The sequence below is a fragment of the Macrobrachium nipponense genome, chromosome 23 (assembly GCF_015104395.2).
Source record: "Macrobrachium nipponense isolate FS-2020 chromosome 23, ASM1510439v2, whole genome shotgun sequence".
NCBI lineage: Eukaryota > Metazoa > Arthropoda > Malacostraca > Decapoda > Palaemonidae > Macrobrachium > Macrobrachium nipponense.
Window position 1 is genome coordinate 54,372,183 of NC_061090.1, and position 20,017 is coordinate 54,392,199.

At 49.5% G+C, this 20,017-nt stretch overlaps 1 protein-coding gene across 1 annotated transcript in view; it reads left to right on the forward strand.

The window, feature by feature from the left end:
• Window positions 1-1,179: 1,179 nt before the first annotated feature.
• Window positions 1,180-20,017, forward strand: part of LOC135200967 (26S proteasome regulatory subunit 10B) — a 33,776-nt gene continuing 14,938 nt past the window's right edge. The window contains exon 1 of the mRNA XM_064229748.1: window positions 1,180-1,338. Within this exon, the coding sequence (XP_064085818.1) occupies window positions 1,251-1,338 (88 nt within the window). The 5' untranslated portion in view covers window positions 1,180-1,250. The remainder of the gene's footprint in view (window positions 1,339-20,017) is intronic.

The following is a 20,017-nucleotide window of genomic DNA, read 5'->3' on the forward strand; positions in this document are numbered from 1 at the left end:
TAGAATATATTGTGGAATATGATGGTGATTATTATAAATAAATTTCACTAGACCGCCATGTCACAGTGCAAGGCTCTTATAAAGATTACATGAAGTATTTGTTACCAAATGAGAACTCAAAATTGAACAAGGTAAAAGTACTTCAGAGGGTAGTACCTATTAGAACACCAAGTGAGGGAAGAGACAGAGGGAATGGGTGAAAAATTAGATAAAGCAATCAAGAATGTGAGTATTCAACATTAAGGGTGAAAAATTATACAACTGAAGCCAGTAAATTTTAAAAGGAGTCCTCCAGTATACAACTGAACCTATGTATTATGGCTTTTTGTGCTACTGCACTCTTGTCTACCCTAGAGACCGAGAAAGAAATAAATGAACTGCAAAATATAGATAATCAAGACTGCATGACAATAGTGAAAGCACAGAGGTACACGGGTAGTTGTGCATGTCGATAGGAATGGGACCTTTTCCTGTTACTCTGGGGATATGAAGAATAGATTATTTTGTCTACAACACACAAGAAAAAATAACCGAAAATAACAGATATTAGTATCTAATCCATAGTTTTTGATGTTTCTGAAATGATTAAAGACACTCCCGAAGCCGTTTAGGCCAAAGTTTAGCCCCAATAGCCCGAGAGTGGTGGAAATAGGCAACTATATGAAATAAACAAATACAAGAATTAAATTTTAGCTTAAGCAAAATTGAATCCATTAAAGGAAGACGGTTAAAAGAAATGATAAACGATAGGAACAAAAGAAGCATGGCTAAAAAGAGAAATCCACGACAAAAAAATTTACAGACTATACAAAAAAAAAAAAAAAAAAATGCTGATCAGTTGGGCTAGATTAAACACACTAGAACTAAGTGACAGTAAAGAAAAATTAAAAAGGAGCACATAAATGTTTCATGCTGTGAAAAGATTACGGAAAAGTAAGACAATTTCTCTCTTATTGCCCAGCAATATATAGAGATTCACGCAAGCACCCATATAGAGTAGATAAAGAGGGATTGATTGCCAAAATCGTACTATTCTCAGATCTGCCCAAAGGAATTATGTGAAAATATTCCGTATTTCAGAGACGACAAACTTAAACGAGCACAAAAGCAAAGGAAAAACAGAAGACGAGGAGGAAGAGAGCCGTTTCAGAGGAGAATCCCAGCTACCACCAGCACTACTATTACTACTACTACAAAGTGAGAGTCATACTGTCATAATAGAAGCGAATCGCAACGTACAGACTGTGAAAATGACGGCCGCCGAGAAGGACCAATGTCTTGCTGATTACCGGAGAAGGCTTATTGAACACAGAGAAGTAGATTCCAAACTCAGGAAGTGTAAGTATGAATATAATGTCTGCGGTTCGTTTCTCCTTTGGGTAAAAAATAGGGTCTTTGTCTCACCTGTGAGGGCGACGCCTGACCTGGTCTGGGGTCACGGTGTCCCTACCACTTGAAACTGGGCTTTTAGGCATCGGTAGGTCACAGAAATCTGTTATGACTTAATCTAGCCCATGAAAAATGTCATCATTTAGCTGAAATATCATAGGCCAGCATAGCTAGCCTACTTTACAGTTAGGCTACACGACGTACCTGCTAGTTAGGTAGGCTAGTAAGGAGGAGGAGGGGTCACGATTTACTAGGTAGTAGGTAGCCTGCTTGGTGACGTCCCGAAGGGCGAAGCCCTACCCCCTGGCCAGTTAAGGGCACGGCGTCCAAGGTTAGGTTAGGGAATAGTAAGGTCTGGTTAGGTCATAGGGTAAAACACCGCATGGACGGCCAACTCACACGTACTATCACGGCTGGCCACCCTCCGAAAAAGTACTTTTAACGCGTCCTGACACCAGAGATGGTCATCAGTCGCGAGTTCTTGTTGGTGAGAGACGGAGCTAAAGACCTCTACTCTCCTTTCGAAGTAAGTATTTTCTCCAAAGTTAGAAATTAAGGCCATATTTTAAGCTTTAAAATAGGGTAGTGAAAAGGGTGGCCACCGCTGGCCCACAACACCAAAACGCTTTTGAAATTTTTACTTACGATTAAAAAAGTTTAGAAGATTGACGCCTTCTCGATGTTTGCGGAGTCGCTTGTGTCAACAAACTTCCCATTTCCTGTGATAAGTCTGCACACCACTTGTACCCATAGATGCTGGGGCACTTTCATCACATCAATCGTAAAACGGTCCCTTGCCTAAGTCCTGTATTATGACATCACGACATTTTGACTTTCGTACCAATTGTAAATAATTGCTATACTCACCTTTCTTGCAGAACAGTTTACCAGTTATTCATGCAGATTGATATCAGCTATTCATGTGATTGTTATAATCGTAATGCGGATATATATCTTTATTATTTACTTTTTGGAGATATGAAGATGTTTTACTGCTGGATTACCGCCATAGTGTGATGCAATCGCTTTCGCTCCCTGGGCCTCTTGTCTGTTTTCAGCACCATAAGAAATTAATGGGGCCGAATTTGCAATGACCAGAAAGTCATTAAAAGAGGAAAGTTAGCATTGAGGAGCATATGTTTTGATTGAGAAAAATACAATTGTTCCGATACGTAATACAAACCCTCGGTCCTTTAACAATAGGAAGTAGCTAGCGGCAGCTGGAACGGTCGTAAGCTTCGAACAAGGGGAGAACGGTAGTTAACTGCTTGTCCGATCGTCGCGCGCCGCGCGACTGGGAGGTAAACAAATCACTTTTGCTTTCGGCCGTGTGTGGGAAGGACGTGTTTCGTCATCGCTCTGCCCGCTTTGTCGTTTGCTTTGAGTTTGAGTATTTGCCCTCTCTTTCTGTATAAATCAGAGTGACTGTAAGTACTTGTACATTTCTTTATTGATCTTGCAATGAGTGAATTGGAAGAAATGGAGATATCACCGCGCCCTCCAGTCGCCCGTAGAGTGTGTCCCGGGCTGGAGGGGCGTAGATGTGGAGGTTTTAGATCATTTGTTGATGTGGACCCTCACGAGGTTTGTACTCGTTGTCGGGGGCGAGAGTGCTCCCGCAACGAGCCCTGTGTCACATGTATGAATTGGTCCGAGGCGCAGTGGGTGCTGTACGAGGGCAGGAAGAGACTTAGGCCGCCCAAGAAGTCATCGGAAAGTCCAGTGACTCCTTTGGTAACGGACACTTCGTCCTCTTTCCTGCCCCCCGGCCAGCCCCCACGTTTCGCGCCTTCCCCTGCGGGGGGGTTAGCGGAGTCCTTCTCCTCTCTCGATCCGTCGAGTGTGGATGAGGGCGCCCGCTACCCGGACGTACAGCTGTACTCGGGGTCTTCCGTACGCTCTGGGGGGGTGTGTCTCCCCCCAGGCGTGAGGGAACCCCTCTAACTAACCCGACTGTTGCTTCCGCAGGTGTGCCATCAGCGAAGGACGACTTGGGACAGGTGTGGGAGTCGCTGGGACTGCAGGGAGTGCCCAGCATCCAAGGGTTGATTCAGCGGTTGGCGGGGTCGGCAGTGGTCACTCATGGTGCGGTGACCACTACTACAACAACAGTAACGACACCAGCATATGAGATGCCACCGCATCTGGTGTATACGCCACATATAATGTCGGTGACACCCACGGCGGCTATACAAAAACCCATTACTGCCGTGCCAAAGAGGACGGTGCCACCACCACCTGGATTCTTTGTATTGCCGACCCCGGACTTCCGCTGCCCAAAGAGTACCCCCCTGGACCTGCCGCCAGTGCCACGGATGACGGTAACTGCCGACAGGACGCCTGGCTCTCCCGTGGTACCTGCCGTGCCTGCCGTACCTGTTGCCGTCCCAGCTACTATTTCCCTTTCAGATCAGCGGCCTGCGCATTCTCTTTCAGATGTTCCTGCCGTTCCTGCTGTTCCCGGACCTGTTCCTGTTGTTCCTGCTGTTGGTGGTGCTGTCACAGTCTCAGGTCTTTCCGGACAGGTGCAGTCGGGCCCTGTTGCTTCGGCAACTGCCCCGGCTCCCTCTGGACTGGAATGGACCTGACGTTCTGTCCTGCGGAGCCTGGCGAAGAAGAAGAGGAAGAGGAAGAAGGTGTCGTCGTCGTTTCGTCGTCTTTTCTTCGTCGTCTGCTGCCTCTCCTTCCCCTTCGACTTCTAGGCTAAACAGCCGAAGAAGAAGAAGGGTGCCTCCTCCCCCCCTAAGAAGACTCCTTCGGGATCTTCTAAGGGCCCGGCTCGCTCAGGCGAGTCGGGGAGCTCTTCTGCTGGTCCTCCTGTTCCTTCGGGAACGGGGCCCGTCGCTTCTTCTGCAAAGAAGAAGTCGACGGGGACCAGAGGTGCACCAGCCTCGGCTGGTGCGTCCTCACCTGGTGCTAGCGGTTCTTCTGCCGCTAAACCAGGTTTTCCCGTCTCGGGCGCTTCTCGTTCGCGAGAAGCACGCGAGTGGACGCTCTTCCAAAGAGGACCGTCCAGCCAAAGTTTTGACGCCCGAGCTCGCTCGCCGTCAAGACAGCGGCGCGGAGCAGAAGACTGGCGAGAGCGTGCACACGACTTTCGCCAGGCCAGTGGACGCTCTCGCAGCGATCAAACTGGCTGCTGACGGGCTGACGTGACGGTCGCTGACCGGCCACGGGTTGAGGCGAGGAAGGAGTCCCCACGGCCGCCGGTACCAGCCACGGCTGGTACCAGCGTTTGACGCGCCGAGAGGACGCTGGCCGGTTTTCTCGACGCGGGGGGGGACAGAGAGCCTAGCAGGTCACCCGTCCGCCGCTCCCGATGGGACCGCGGCGAGACGGTGACCAGCGGCAGCTCGCCTGACGCTAGGGATCCGGTCTCGACGTTTCTCAGCCGAGCCAATCGCCCCAGGCGAGCGGCAAGGATAGGGCTGCTGCTCGACCGTCACCGCGGGTTGACGATCAGCAGCAGCCCTCCACACCACGCTGGTCCTGCCAGCGAGCGAGGGGGGAGCGTCAGGTCTGCCTCCTCCCAGTACCTTCAACCTCCTCGGGCTATACCGGGAGGAGCGAGGTACCGAGGAGCGATCACGAGAGGTGCGCCGCTCGTGACCCAGCTATGACGCCGTACGGCTCAGGCACGGTCTTAGGACCAACCAGAACGTACGCGCAAGTAGTTGGAGGCGACCGTCAGGGGTCTGTCGCTGTTCCTCCTTCTGAAGGAGGAGTATCGAGGGATATGCTCTTGCTGGAGGGACTGGACGGTCCTACTCCACAAGACGCTGTAACGCCTGAGATACAGAGGAACTTCGCAGAGGTCATTAAGCTGATGCGTCTGCATAATGACCTTGCGGAAGGATCGCCGCTACCACCAGCAGAGCCCACGTCCCGGCTCGAATCATTTTGGGGTCCCAAGAGGGAGCCCAAAATGATGGTGGGGTTGCCACGATCAGAGCTTGCGGACTCGGTCCTGGATCAGGTGGAGAATCTCGTCTCAGGACGGGAGGACTCGCTAAAATACCGGACGGTCCTCTAAGCTGCTTCCTCCTCCTCTACAGCGACAGAGGGGCGATTTTACGTGCCTTCGGAAGACCCGATACTGCCGAAACAGGTTAACCCGGAGTTAGCGAGGCTGACTCCAGGTGTGTCCCTGCAGCAGCTCCTGTCGGAGAACCTATGGTTCTCGCAAGCAGGAGGCACTTGCCCTGGAATCTTACCGCTATGGCAGCATTCCAGGCAGTTTCCTGGTTGGATTTGTGGTCCCTCACAATATCCAAAGTAGCGGCCGGCTCTGGGGGTTCTGCTCTCGAAGACGACGCTTCTTTCAGGAGACTGTGCCAGTCTGGAGGAAGAGCAATCTCTTACCTCGCCCATCAGACTGCTAACCTGTGGGCCAACTTGGTTTTCTTCGACGTAGGGACGCAGTCCTTACCCGATGACCAAGGGGGCCGGGCGTGAGGCGGCACTCGGCTACGAATGGACCTCTTAGGAGTTCCCCAGCTCTCTTTCCTGGAGAGATGGTGGACGCTGCGGTGGAACGGCGGCGCACTGACGAGAGTGACCGCTTAGTCCACCAGGCAGTCTCGAAGGTTTCTGGGCAATCTCGAGTAACTGCGGCCAAACCAAAGAGCTTGGCTAGCGCTTCCACAGCGGTGAAGACGGTTGCACGTCCAAACCCCGTGGGAAGACTCCAGTTGTTTTCAACTTCTGCTAGAGGAGGCCGCAACCAGCCCTCCTCCCAGCCCTCCTTTCCCCGAGGAGGTGCTGGAAAGAAGTCGAAACGAGGAGGGAAACGCTAGGTACGCGTTCCCCCTCACCTGCTGCCGGAAGTGGGGGGGTGCCTAGCGAGCCATTGGGCGACTTGGCAGCGCTACGGCGCCGAGAACTGGATAGTAGACGTCCTTCGGGAGGGATATCTACTACCCTTCGAGTCTCGGCCCCCCTCATCTCCAAACCGGTCCATCTACAGACCTATGTCCGGGGAGCAGCAAAGGACAACGCGCTTCGACAGGAGATCAAGAACATGCTGGCGAAACGAGCTGTAGAAATCGTGGAGGACCCAGTCACCGGGCTTTTACAGCCGCCTCTTCCTAGTGGAAGGAAGGCAATCGGGGGGCTGGCGTCCGGTGATAGACCTCTCTCCCCTGAACCGCTTCGTTCGCACGACGCGGTTCACGATGGTGTCGGCCGCCGCTCAGTGCTCGACTCGATCAGGGGAACGATTTCATGCTTTCAGTGGACCTGAAGGACGCGTATTTTCAAATACCCATCCATCAGTCCTCCAGAAAGTACCTCCGCTTCATCTTCGACGGGACGGTGTACCAATTCAGGGCACTTTGGTTTCGGTCTCTCAACCGCCCCACAGGTGTTCACGCGAGTGTTCACTCTGGTGTCGGCTTGGGCCCATTCGAACGGGATACGTCTTCTGAGGTATCTCGACGATTGGCTAGTCCTGGCGAGCTCCCGCTCGCAGTTGCTACAGGACAGAGATCGCTCCTCAAGTTTTGTCGCGATCTGGGGATCGTGATAAACTACGAGAAGTCGACCTCGAACCCAAGCAGAAGATGAAGTACCTGGGTATGCTGATAGACACGGTAGCAGGGCAAGTCTTTCCCGCAGACTTGCGTATCAGCAAATTCAGGGAGGCAGCCGGCCGGTTCCTGTCTCGGCAGGAACAGGCAGCACAGCAATGGCAAGTCGTGATCGCCATCTGTCGTCACTCGAGAAGTTAGTCCCTCACGGGCGTCTTCACCTGCGGTCTCTCCAGTGGAGACTAAGGGAGAGTTGGTCTCAGGCCAAGGATCCTCCTACTTTCCCGTGGCTATCACGGACAAGGTGAGGCAGGACCTAGCCTGGTGGCTCGACGACAAAGAACCCACTTCTAAGAGGAGTGCCCATACGCACTCCCCCCCCGGAGATGCTTCTGTTCTCAGACGCATCGACCGAGGGATGGGGTGCACACCTGGAGGAGTTGCTGACTGCAGGTGTGTGGGACCATCACGAAAAGCACCTTCACATCAATGTCCTGGAACTCAAGGCGGCGTTCAACGCTCTCCAAGAGTTTCAGGACTGCGTGGTACACTCAGTGGTGTTGATGTGCGACAACACCACAGTAGTGGCATATGTCAACAAGCAGGGGGGGCTAGTGTCTCTTCCGCTCCATCAGTTGACGGTGCAGGTGCACGAGTGGGCCACGGCTCACTCGATAGAGCTGTCAGCACGCTACATTCAGGCAAGAGGGAATGTAGTAGCAGACAAGCTCAGCCGTCGGGATCAGGTGATAGGGACCGAATGGTCTCTACACCAAGACGTGGCGGAAAGGCTCTTCAAACCTGTGGGGGCGACCGGTCGTAGACCTGTTCGCCACCCGGCACAACAGAAAACTTCAGGTTTTCTTTTCAGCTGTGCCGGACCCATGGGCAGCTGCAGAGGACGCTCTCCAACACCCCTGGGACAACCTCTTCGCTTACGCCTTTCCTCCCTTCTGTCTGATTCGGAAAGGGATCAGTCGAGCGCTGGGCACTCCCAATCTCAGAATGATCCTGGTGGCTCCCAAACGGCCACAAGCCGTTTGGTATCCGGACCTGCTGGCTCTTCTTGCGGACGCACCGAGAGAGCTACCCACTTGGCACAACCTTCTAGCCCAGCCACACGTAGAACGGTACCACCAAGCAGTCCAGTCCCTTCAACTTCACGCTGGCTGTTATCCACCATCTCTTGCGAACGAGAGGCTTTTCTCGTAGCGCAGCAACAGAGATGGCTGGAAACACCGTCCGACAGTCCTCTGCAGCTGTGTACCAGGGAAGTGGGCCGTCTTCTGTGGTGGTGTCGTAGACAGGGTCTGTCTCCTCTCAGAGCCACTCTTCAGCAGGTAGCGGATTTCCTCGTGTTTCGCCGAGAGAAGCTCCTCTCAGTACCCACAGTTAAGGGATATAGAGCCGCCCTGGCCCTCGTCCTAAAACTGAGGGGACTGGACATCTCGAATTCGTTCGAGATATCCTTGCTAATGAGGAGCTTCGAAAGGTCTTGCCCACCCAGGCCGGGAACTCAGGCCCCCTGCGTGGGATGTGGACTATCGTACTTAGGAGTTTGACTCGAAGACCCTTCGAGCCACTCCGAGAGTCGTCAGACAGGGATCTGACCCTCAAGACCCTCTTCTTTTGCTGGCCTGGCATCGGCGAAGAGAGTAGGGGAACTACATGGCCTTTCTTATGATGTTAAACATACCAGAGGCTGGGGATCTGTGACGCTCGATTTCGTCCCGAACTTCGTAGCTAAGACTCAGAATCCGTCGATCCCTGACGACAGGTTCGAGTCTTTCACGATCCCCTCCCTCCTGGACTTCACCGATAACGATGCGGATGAGATGCTGCTTTTGTCCTGTGAGGGCGCTACGGCGCTATCTGAAGAGAACTCGACATCTCAGGCCTGAGTGTCGACGCCTCTTCGTTATGCACTGGGGTTACCAAGAAAGAAGTCTCCAAGAACACGCTTTCTTTTTCTGGCTGCGTGAGGTGATCAAGGAGAGCGTACGAAGCTGATGGTAGCGACGACATCCGTACGCTCCGACCGAGAGCCCACGAAGTCAGAGGTATCGGACCCTCCTTACGTTCCGTAAGAACTTCTCCGTGGCGCAGGTCCTGAAGGCAGGTGTCTGGGCCAACCAGACCACCTTCACGTCCTTCTACCTTCGGGATATTTGCCCACAAGTCCTTGGATACTTTTTCCTTGGGACCTGTGGTGGCTGCTCAACACGTTGTGTAAGCTTACCCAGCACCCGAGCAGGCAGAACAGCATCGATTCCTGGTATGACTGGGAGAATGAAATGCGTGAATGAGAGAGTGACTGGCTTCTCTTCACCATCTTTTTCTACCTCTACCTGTGGGCAGAGGGATACGGTCGTTACCTTGCTGGAAGGGAGTCAGATGCAGGTAAGCTATTCAACAGGAGCTCCATCCTACCTCTTTAACTAGAGATAGGAGTATATATCCACCACTTTCTCCAACAAGGGGGAGAAAGTGGATGCCGACATGAAGACAACCCATTACTTTACCATTTGCTCATGTAAGGGAAAAAGTTCTTACAATGCTGGTACAAAGAGATACGCTTCCTCTCTCTTAGTACTCGGCCCCAGAGGTCTGACCATTGATCCTGCGGTGCACACCCCGATCAATCGGACAGGAGGCTTGGATCCCTCCTCGCTCTTACGACCAGGGGAGGCATTCCAGGGATGGACGAACACCAGTCTGTTCATCAAAAGACTCAGATTCCTCCCACCAAGAAGTGAGTCTTCCTATTGTTAAAGGACCGAGGGTTTGTGTATTACGTATCGGAACAAATGACAATTTGTCGAAAATTTTGCATTTTTCCTAACTATACAAACCTGAGGTCCTTTAACATATAGTCCCTCCTCATGCCACCCCTCACTCTGCGTATTTTGCATGGGCCAAAAGCAAAAGTGATTTGTTTACCTCCCAGTCGCGCGGCGCGCTGCGATCGGACAAGCAGTTAACTACCGTTCTAATTGTTCGAAGCTTTACGCCCGTTCCAAGCTGCCGCTAGCTACTTCTATGTACGGACCTCAGGTTGTATAGTTAGGAAAAATGCAATTTTCGACAAATTGTCATATTTATACAATAGCTAGCTTGTAAAAAATACTTTATTACAAAAACTTGATTGACAACTAAGTAGCATACCTACTATGGGTTTCAGAGACAGTGCAAGCACGTTATTTGGCAATATTTCTGCAACGAGAACACGTATCAGAACGAGATTTTGCTATAGTGTATTACACCCAGTACTGTAATTTATAAGGGTATCGTGAATCACTAATCGTAAAGAATAACAGCACTTGTCCTTGTACCAAGAGACAAAAACTCCATTATCCAGAAATGGATATGAACACAGCAATAAAAAGCTCCACCTACCCTCTCCCCCCATCTCCACCGCCAACCCTTTCCTTCTTCCTTCCTTCACCTTCCCTTCTCTCTCTCTGAAAGTTGCTTCAGTTTAAACTTATTTTCTATGATTTTTCCATCTATCTAGCTAATAATAGTTTACATTGGTGGATATATCTAACGATTCACTCAAATTAATATAATTAACATTTCATCGTGCATTTTATTTCACATAGAATTCACTGTTGCCAATTAGTATGTGTTCACCCTCCAAACTGGGTATAAGACTTACACAAAACGTGGAAATGGGTGAAATTAGCCTATGTATTGGAAGTATATATACATAAATATTAAAGCAATTTTATCATTATTGCATTACTATGACAACTAGAATTCATGGAAACAGTTTATAATAAGGCATCAGCGTATGTGTGAAGCTCCACTAATGTGGCAACGATGATTTTGCCATTTTTAGTATGCAAACATTAAAGGTTACATTTATTTCTGGCATAAAGTTATTAAAAAAATCAAAATACGTATACAGGCGGTCCCCGGGTTACGACGGGGGTTCCGTTCTTAAGACGCGTCGTAACCCGAAAATCGTCGTAAGCCGGAACGACGTTCTTGAAAACATGTCCACAGGGAAAATTTCACTACTAATTTGCAATTTTTCTTAGGGCTTATCTCTAAAATTATCACTAATTTACTTTTTTCATGTGCAACACTGTGTATTCACAAATTACTGTATATTTTCATTAAAATACAAGAGAGAGAGAGAGAGAAAAAAAAATAACTCCTTACGGTTTCAATAGATTGAAATGAGTCTGTAGGCAACTTTTTCCCCCTCCCATAAACACATATATTTCTCCAGAGAAGAGAGAAAGAGAGGACTGTGCAATTATGTTTGTCTGTCTATCAATTCTTTTGCTGAGAGCGAGAGAGATAAAAGGAAGAAATAGAAACACGAAATGTATGACAAGTATCTTGTGGAGAGAGAGAGAGAGAGAGAGAGGAGAGAGAGAGAGAGAGAGAGGAGTAGAGAGTTGTCCTCACAGTATTTAAAAGAGAGATGGAATGATTATGTATTTAAAATACTCAGATATGAATTTGTACTTACAGTTAATAAGTATTATTATTGGAAAATATTAATGATAAACTTATTACATACATGTCCATGAAAATGATCTCATCTCAGTAAGAGAGAGAGAGAGAGAGAGAGAGAGAGAGAGAGAGAGAGAGAGAGAGAGAGAGAGAGAGAATTACATAAAACCATTAAATTCGTTGCCCATTGTATGGCATTAAGCTCCGAGTGTCACTCGAGTTGAGTTAGGGAAATTGATACAGAAAAAGACAAAGGGAAGAATTTTCTTTTGAAATTAGTTATCGTATTATTACTACTTCTATTATTATTATTATATCATTATTATTATTATCATTATTATCATTATTATTTGAAAATATAATAAACACATGCATCTACCATAAAAATTCTCTCATCTCAGTAAGAAAGAGGAATTATCCTTACAAGTGAAATGGAAAGGTCATTTTCATCTCTTTAAAATACGACCATTATGAATTTTGTAATTAAAGTTTTATTATTATTATTATTATTATTATTATTATTATTATTATTATTATTATTATTATTATTATTATTATTAGATAACTGAAATTATCAATAAACATTTACATACTAGTACCATAAAAATTCTTTCATCTCGGTAAAGAGAGAGAGAGAGAGAGAGAGAGTGTGTTTATCTCTCTCTGTTCTCTCAAAAAATACTTATAACGCTTCCAGCGAAAGAGAGGGATTGAGTTACCACAATGACACATTATTATCTTGTGTGGCAAAAGAGAGAGAGAGAGAGAGAGAGAGAGAGAGAGAGAGAGAGAGAGAGAGAGAGAGTTAACCTTAATTAAAAGTGACATGGATAGATTAGTACGTATTGTATTTCTTTAAAATACTATCACATATGAATTTGTAATTACAGTTATTATTATTATTATTATTATTATTATTATTGTTAGTTATTATTTATTTGAAAGTATTTAAAAAACAAAATAGTACAAGTACATAAAAAATCTCGAGTCTCAGTAAATGAGAGGAGAGAGAGAGAGAGATGATGAGAGAGAGAGAGATAGAGAGAGAGAGAGAGAGAGGGGGGGGGGGGGGGGGAAAATTTCACAGGACCCACGTCATTGCAACACTGCAGCTCGTCCCCCAACTCTCGGGCTGCTCACAGAACTTGATATATCTGACAGTTTTAGTACCTGCATCTGAGGAAAAGGTTACTAGAGAAGACTGGGATTTCCCTTCATTCTTTTTCCCCCCCCATAATTTTTTAAATATAAGCTAAAATTTCTTACTAATTCACCATGGTATTTTTTTCTTTGAATTGAATGGGATTATTGCTGTATAAATTAATATTAATATTTGAAAAGAAAATAGTAAATCATGTCTTTATCATACAAAAAAAAAACAAAAATACATCTTTGTAGTAGAGAGAGAGAGAGAGAGAGAGAGAGAAGAGAGAGAGAGAGAGAGAGAGAGAGAGAGAGAGGAGAGAGAGAGAATTATTATTTTATGAGATACCGAGTTACTGACAGCTATAATGAAAAACATTGTAATGTAATATTAAAAACCAAGAAAAGAATTCTAAAAAAATCATATGTTTGTTCCGACACGGCATACAAACCTTCGGGGTCCTTTACAATAGGAAGGTACTAGCGGGGCAGCTGGATAGGTCGTAAGCTTTTCGAACAAGGGGTTCGGTAGTTAACTGCTTGTCCGACAGGCTCGCCACACCGCGCCGCGCGACTGGGAGGTAAACAAATCACTTTTGCTTCGGCCTGCTGCGTGTGGACGTGTATCATCGCTCTCTGCCCGCTTCATTCGTCGTTGCTTCGCATGATTGTGTTTTCTTTTTCTAATATCTAGTGAACTGAATGTAAGTACAATCATTTCATTGAATTCAATTGTGAATTAAAGGATCTGGGTGGTCACCACGCCTCCGATTACCCGAGTGCGTGACTGAAGGGCGTAAGTGCGGGAATTCATTTTCCCCACAAAAAATGATCTCGTATTGTGTATGCTCGGTGCGAGGACGGGAGCACTCGCTCGAGGTTATATTGGGTTGGAAATGTGTAGAGAAAATCGTAAGTAAGTGCTCTTTTCATTTATATTTTTTGACCTGTATGCCCGTTGCCGAACGAATGCGCTCGGCACGGAAACTTATTTAGTATGGAAGTGGATAATCGCAAGTACAGTATTCTTTTTTCATTTTATATTTATTATTTTGATTGTAGCAATACTCAGTTTTGGATCAGTTTCCGAGCTTACCCGGAAAACCAAATTGATCCTTCCCCCTTTTCCCTTTTTATTTTGAATGAAAGTGAAATCGCAAGTGCAGTTTCTTTTTCATTTTCATTTTTTTATTGGAGATTGCATTGTTTACTGGGGATCAATGTTTCCGCGATTCCCGGGAAGTTTAAGATCCTTACCCCTTTTTATTTGTATGAAGTGAAATCGCAAGCGCAGTAGTCTTTTCATTTTCATATATTTTTGATTGCATCAATTCATTATGGATCAAGGTTCCAGAAACCTTGATCCATAAAGGTAAGGAATTGATCCTTTCCCCCTGTGCGCTCGGGATACCTAGGGACGCAAATGCGCTCGATTAACCGAGCCCTTTATCATTGTGAAGTGAACTCGTATGCAAGATGCATTTTCATTATTCTTATTTTGATTGCATCAATATTTATTTGGTTCAAGTTACTTCGCTCAGTCAGGGAATTGATCCTTATGCCCTTGCATTCAGGGCCGATGGCACGATTGCTCTCGGGCTCTTATAGTTGTTGGTTGGATACATGGGTACTGTGCGGGGTGGGGAACGAGACGCTCAGCTCCCACAGAGGCCCTTCCCCCTTGGGGGGGGGGAGGTTATCGGCGTTCTTCTCCTCCGACCCGATCCGTCGAGCGCGGGGGAGGGGTTTGGGCGCTCGGTTGCCCGATGTACAAATTGTATTAGGGGTCTTCCACTCGTTCGGAGAGGGCTCGCCCCCCCGCGCGAGGGGACTTACCCCCCCCACTAATCGCTACTACTGTTATTTCCGCAGGGTGCTACTGCCACGAGGGTGGACCTGGTGAGGTATGGGCGTCCTTCATTGCAGGGCGTGCTAGTGTCCAGGGGCTGCTGGTTCTATGTCTGGGGCCTACGCGTCACCCATGGAGTGGTGACCACGCGCAACCAGTGACGACGTCCCTCTCACCTGGTGTACTCGCTCACGTGGTAAACAGTCTTGCCTACAGCGCTGTGAAGTGCCGTTCGCCGTACCGAGAGGGGGGCGTGCCGCCGCCGCGTCGTGGTTGCCGCGCCTGCAGCGACCACACTTGTTCTGCTGCCCTAGAGCTTCGCCCCTGGACCTGCCGCCAGTACCAGGATGTTGCTGGCTGCTGCCTCCACTTCCTGTGTTTCGGTGCTGCCTGCCGTACCTGCGATTCTGGGCTGACGTCCATGCAGTTGCTGCGCTGGCTGTCCCGTCGTTGCCGCGCCGGCTGTCTGCCGTTGCTGCGCTGGCTGTCCCTACCGATGCTGTGCTGGCTGTGCCCTGCTGTTCCTGAGATGCCCATACCTGCTGATGTCGTCCCTGTTCGTGGTGGTACTACCCCAGACTTTGTCTGTCGTACAGGTGCGTCCGGGCCTGTGACTTCGGCTTTACAGAGCCCCGGCTCCGCCCATGGATAGCAGATCTTACGTACTGTCCTGAGGAAAGCTTGGACACGAAGAAGAGGAGGAAGGTGTCGTCGTCGTCGTCTTCATCTTCTTTCACGTCGTCGGCTGCCGCCTCTTCCCCTTCGACTTTTTCTAAGGCTTCACAAGCCGAGGAAGAAAGAAGGTTGCACTCCATCCCTCCTAAGAAGTCTCTCTCGGGAGCTTCTCGGGACCCGTCTCACCTGGGTGGGACGGGAGGTTCCTCCGTGGTCCCTCCTGCTCCTTCGGGAGCGGGGGCCCGTCTCTCTCTTCTTCCGCAAGCAAGAAGACTACGGGGGGACCAGAGGGGTGGGACCGGTGGCTAACACCGGTACTTCCTCGCCTGGTGTCAGTGGTCTGCCACTGCATCAGGGTCCGTCTCGGCCTCTCGTTGCGCGGGAAAGGTACCGATGTGTACGGTCGTTCTACAGCGACCGTTTGCAGCCAGGAACCAGACCTCTGAGTCCGCTCAGCGTAGGTTCACGGCACGTGGCGGAAGACTGGTTGACAGCCGCTCATGCGACTCTCACCAGACCAGCTCTCACTCTCGCGGCGAACAGCTGGCTACCGGGGACGTGACGGTCCACGATCCGACCACCGGGCTGAGGCTGGGAAGGAGGTCCTCCCGTTCGCCGGTGCCAGCCACGGCTGGAACCAGCGGACGTGACGTGCCGTGAGGACAAGCACCGGGTCTCACTGTGTACAGTGGAGCTGCAGGTGCTCAATGACCGTCGCTCTCACGAAAAGCGAAACCGGGTAGGGGCGGGCAACCAGCACCAGCTCTTCTGACACTCGAGATCGGGGCCGCGTGCTCAGTCCAGCCGTTCTCCCACAGCGAGACGGTTCGACCAGGCCTGCAGCTCGATCGCCACCGCGGGTTGACGATCGCCTGCAGCCCTCCAAGCCTGCTGGTTCTGCCAGCGAGCAACGAGGGAGCTCAGGTCTGCCTCTCCCGTACCTTCAACCTCCTCGGGTTACACCGGGAGGAGCGAGGTATTGAGGAGTGATCGTGAGGGGTGCGCCCCTCATGATCCCACCACGACGCCTACGTGCCAGGCACGGTTCTTGGACCGGCAGGCCGGACGTATGCGCAAGTGGATGGGAGACCGAGAGGGCTGTCGCGTGTTCCCCCTTCTTAGGAGAGGTTCTCGGAATATGCTCTTTGTTCGAGGGCTTAACGTCCCACTCTGCAAGATGCTGTGACTTCCGAGATCAGAGGAACTTTTGCCGAGGTTGTACGGCGCTGATTCGTCAGCACAATGACCTCGGGGAAGGATCGCCGCTTCCACCAGCAGAGCCACGTCTCGGCTCGAGTCGTTTTGGGGCCCGGAGAGGGAACCCAAATCGACGGTGGGTCTGCCGCGATCGGAGCTTGCCGACTGTGTTGAACCAGGTAGTCTCTCGTCTCCGGACAAGAAGGCTCTCTCAGTTCTGGCCGGTCGAACAAGCTACTTCACCTCCTCTACTGCGACAGAGGCGTTTCTACGTGTCTTCGGACACCGTATTTAAATTCCCCTTCGGTCCTCCTGAGGTTTCGACCCTCGACGAGGACTGGAATGAGTCGGCAGCGGTATCGGCTCTCTCCTGTCAGGTGTCGATCAGCCCAACCCAGACGACGTTCACAGTGGCGGCAGACACTTACCTACAGTATGAGTTCGTAACCCTCCTCGGGAAAAAACGTTTTCTCCTGACGATACGTTTTCCCAGGCTCTGAGAGGCCATCGCCGTAAGGCGATGGCTGCTCCTTTTCTTCTCCAACTGCTAGTTCCGCTGGGCGGGAAGGCGAGCCAGTATCCCAATTCCTCCCCATTCCATTCCCCTCTCCTTACGGCTACGAGGGAAAGGGGAGGGATCCTACAGAGATTTCTCTGTAAGATCCCCACGTTAGGGGCTGCGCTATCGGGGGGAGGGACCTTCGGGTCCTACCTGACGTAAGCCCCGGTCATTGAGGAGGATCCTGCCCCTTTCTCGATTTCTACGGGAATCGAGAGGACCACCAGCCGATATCGTTTGACGAATTCGGTGGGGGGTTTCGCAGATGTGCTTAGAATTCTACGGAATTTCTAGCGCACTCAAGAGTGTTCGAGTTTTTTACGATCTCCAAACACTTAGGCGAGACCACGGTCCAAACGTGAGCGAGAATCCCCGATAATTGTTACACGATAATCGGGAACCTCGCTTATGCTCGAATTCCTGTAATTTCTAGCATTTGGAAGAAGACTGCTGCTGAAAGAAGAGTATCTCACAGTAGCGCTTAACCTGGAATAGAGAAGAACGGACGGGAACTTCCAGTTTGGCTTGAACTATCGTCTTCGGTATTCTGTTCACCATTGAAGCTTTCCTTTGGGTATTTAAAGACTTCTCCTCACTCTCTGGACTAGAGAACGAAGGCGGTCGATCTCCAATCCTTATTCTCATTCCTCGAGGGGGAAAAGATTTTAGGATGGAGGTCGTGGTACAGAACCTACAATATACTAACGTATATTACCCTCGCGACATGATTCTTTAATAACAGTTGAATTGTCCGTGGGGTAGGCGCATACCGTAGTTAACTCTACGGTTTGTGACCGAGACGAATTGTATCTTAATTGAACTGCAACTCGGGGTTGCCTGCAACCTCCCAGCAGTTATCAGTTTCGATTTTAGATACTTGGTATTGTCATGACAACACCAAATCAGCTTTTGTATTTACCGAAATCCGTTTCGGTTAAATATAATTGCTCGAGCGTATTCTTTATGCTCGATGGTTCTAGCCGAACGCATTCCTTCGTGGAATAATGGATTACCTGGCAACTCAGGATGACGAGTCACCGAAGAGCTACTGCGTATTGAGCTGCCTGATAGCGGCTCAGTATCAGCTAGGTCTCGGAGATGCACGGTCGGTTACGTCTCTCTCTCCCCTGGTTGGATTGACTACCGAACCGTATCTCTGCCCAACAATCATGGACTTAGGTCTCTGATTAACGGGGATTCTCGCAATAATGAAGGACCATCTACTGCTGTGACGCTCGATTTCATCGCCTTCGACATTGCGAGAATTTTCAACGAGATATCTCTTGGACTCTTTCATCTTTCTGTTTACCGCACGGTAACAGAAGTCTGTAACTAGTCACCGCTGCATCGCACTGCGATAATGCGAACTGATTTTTGCAGACATCTGAGTTTTGTCTTCAAAATATCTCGTATTCGTAGGTGTGCAATTTCATTGCTCGCCCCGAATAACAGATATGTCAGAAGACATCGCCTACTCTCCGACCTGACAGCTCTACTTCCAAATGTTCAGCACCCATGAGAAGCAGTTCTCAGGCAGTAGTTCCCTGTCTTCATTACTGGAAGCGCTCGCTTTTATTGCAACTACGATCCTCACCGGACAGCAATCAATAGCGGTTAGCGTTCTCAGTCTTTGTAGCACAGGTTCAGAATCTTGAGAATCCTTCTCTCGGTTCAGCTGTGTGAAACGACAGTAGGTTGCATTTTCTGTACACCTTCGTCTTCAACGTCACATAGTGTTGTTTCTCCTTACCCGAGAATCAACTATACTATGAGATATCTTGCCATCAAGGACCTCGGTCTCTAGAAGGCAATTGACTTTCGCCTGTTGGGCACATGCCTTAAGAGAGTCATCACCTTCGCCTTCTGGCATCGGTGACGAACAAATTATTTGTTTAGTCTCTTGGCATAACCCTTTTAAGGCGAAGGTCACGTGACTTGCTCGGGTGCTCTTGGACAACTTGCCTCCTACCGCAACGCAGTCAGTAGGCAGCTGTCAGAGCGCCCAAGTCTGTTACGAACTTCGCTGTGGACTTAGTTCGGTTGTTCCATAACAATCTCTTTCGCGTCCTAACGGCTTGTCACAGTACCCATACCATCGACACCCACCATTGAGTGTCGGTGTCCTATCCCACTACCGAGAACAACAACGTCGCGGCAGACGGATAGACCAGTTATGGGGTACAGGACATCACCGAAGTCGAGAAGAGGGATAGGTCATACGACCATTCCCTTCTTTTCCTCTGAGGTAATTGCATGACTTTTCCTGCGAAGTCAAGCATCCAGGGGATGGGGATTCGTGACGCTCGATTTCGTACCGAATTCGTAGCGAAGACTCTGAACCCTTCGGTTCCTGACGATCGGTTAGAGTCCTTCACAATCCCCTCCATAATGGACTTCACCGCCTTCGATGCGAAGGATATGCTGCTTTGTCCTGTGAAAGCGCGACCGCGCTTTCTGAAGAAACTCGACATCCCAGGCTGAGTGTTGAAGACTCTTCGTCAGCACCAAGATGACCTAGAAGTACACTCCCTGAGTTACACAAGAACTTCTCCGTGGCGCAGGTACTGAAGGCAGGGGTCTGGTACAACCAGACCACTGGCACCTCCTTCTACCTTTTGGATATTGCCCACAGGTCCGTTGGATCGTTTTCCTTAGGACCCGTGGTGGCTGCTCAACACGTTGTCTAGCTAACCCAGACCCTAGCAGGCTGAACAGCATCGAGTCCTGGTGTGACTGTAAGATAGAAATAAGTGAATGAGAGGAGTGACTGGCTTCTCTTCCTATCTTTTTCTACCCCTCTACCTGTGGGTAGGGGGATACGGTCATCACCTTGCTGGATAAGGACGAGATGCCGGTGAGCTACTCGACAGAAGCCCCATCCTATCCCTTTCCACTAGGGCTGGGAGCGAATATCCACCACTTCCTCCTACAACGGGGGGGGAAGTGGATGCCAACAAGAGACAAACCATAACGGTTATGTTGCCTCTTGCAAATAGGACTTGTTCTTGTTTGCTGGTACGAACAGAGATACGCTTGCCTCTCTCATTAGTACTTGGTCCAGAGGTCTGACCATTGATCCTGCGGTGCACACCCCGATCAATCGGACAGAGGCTTGGAATCCCTCCCTCTGCTCTTTTTACGACCAGGGAGGCATTCCAAGGTTGGGCGAACACCAGTCTGTCACAAAAGACTCAGATTCCTCCACCAAGA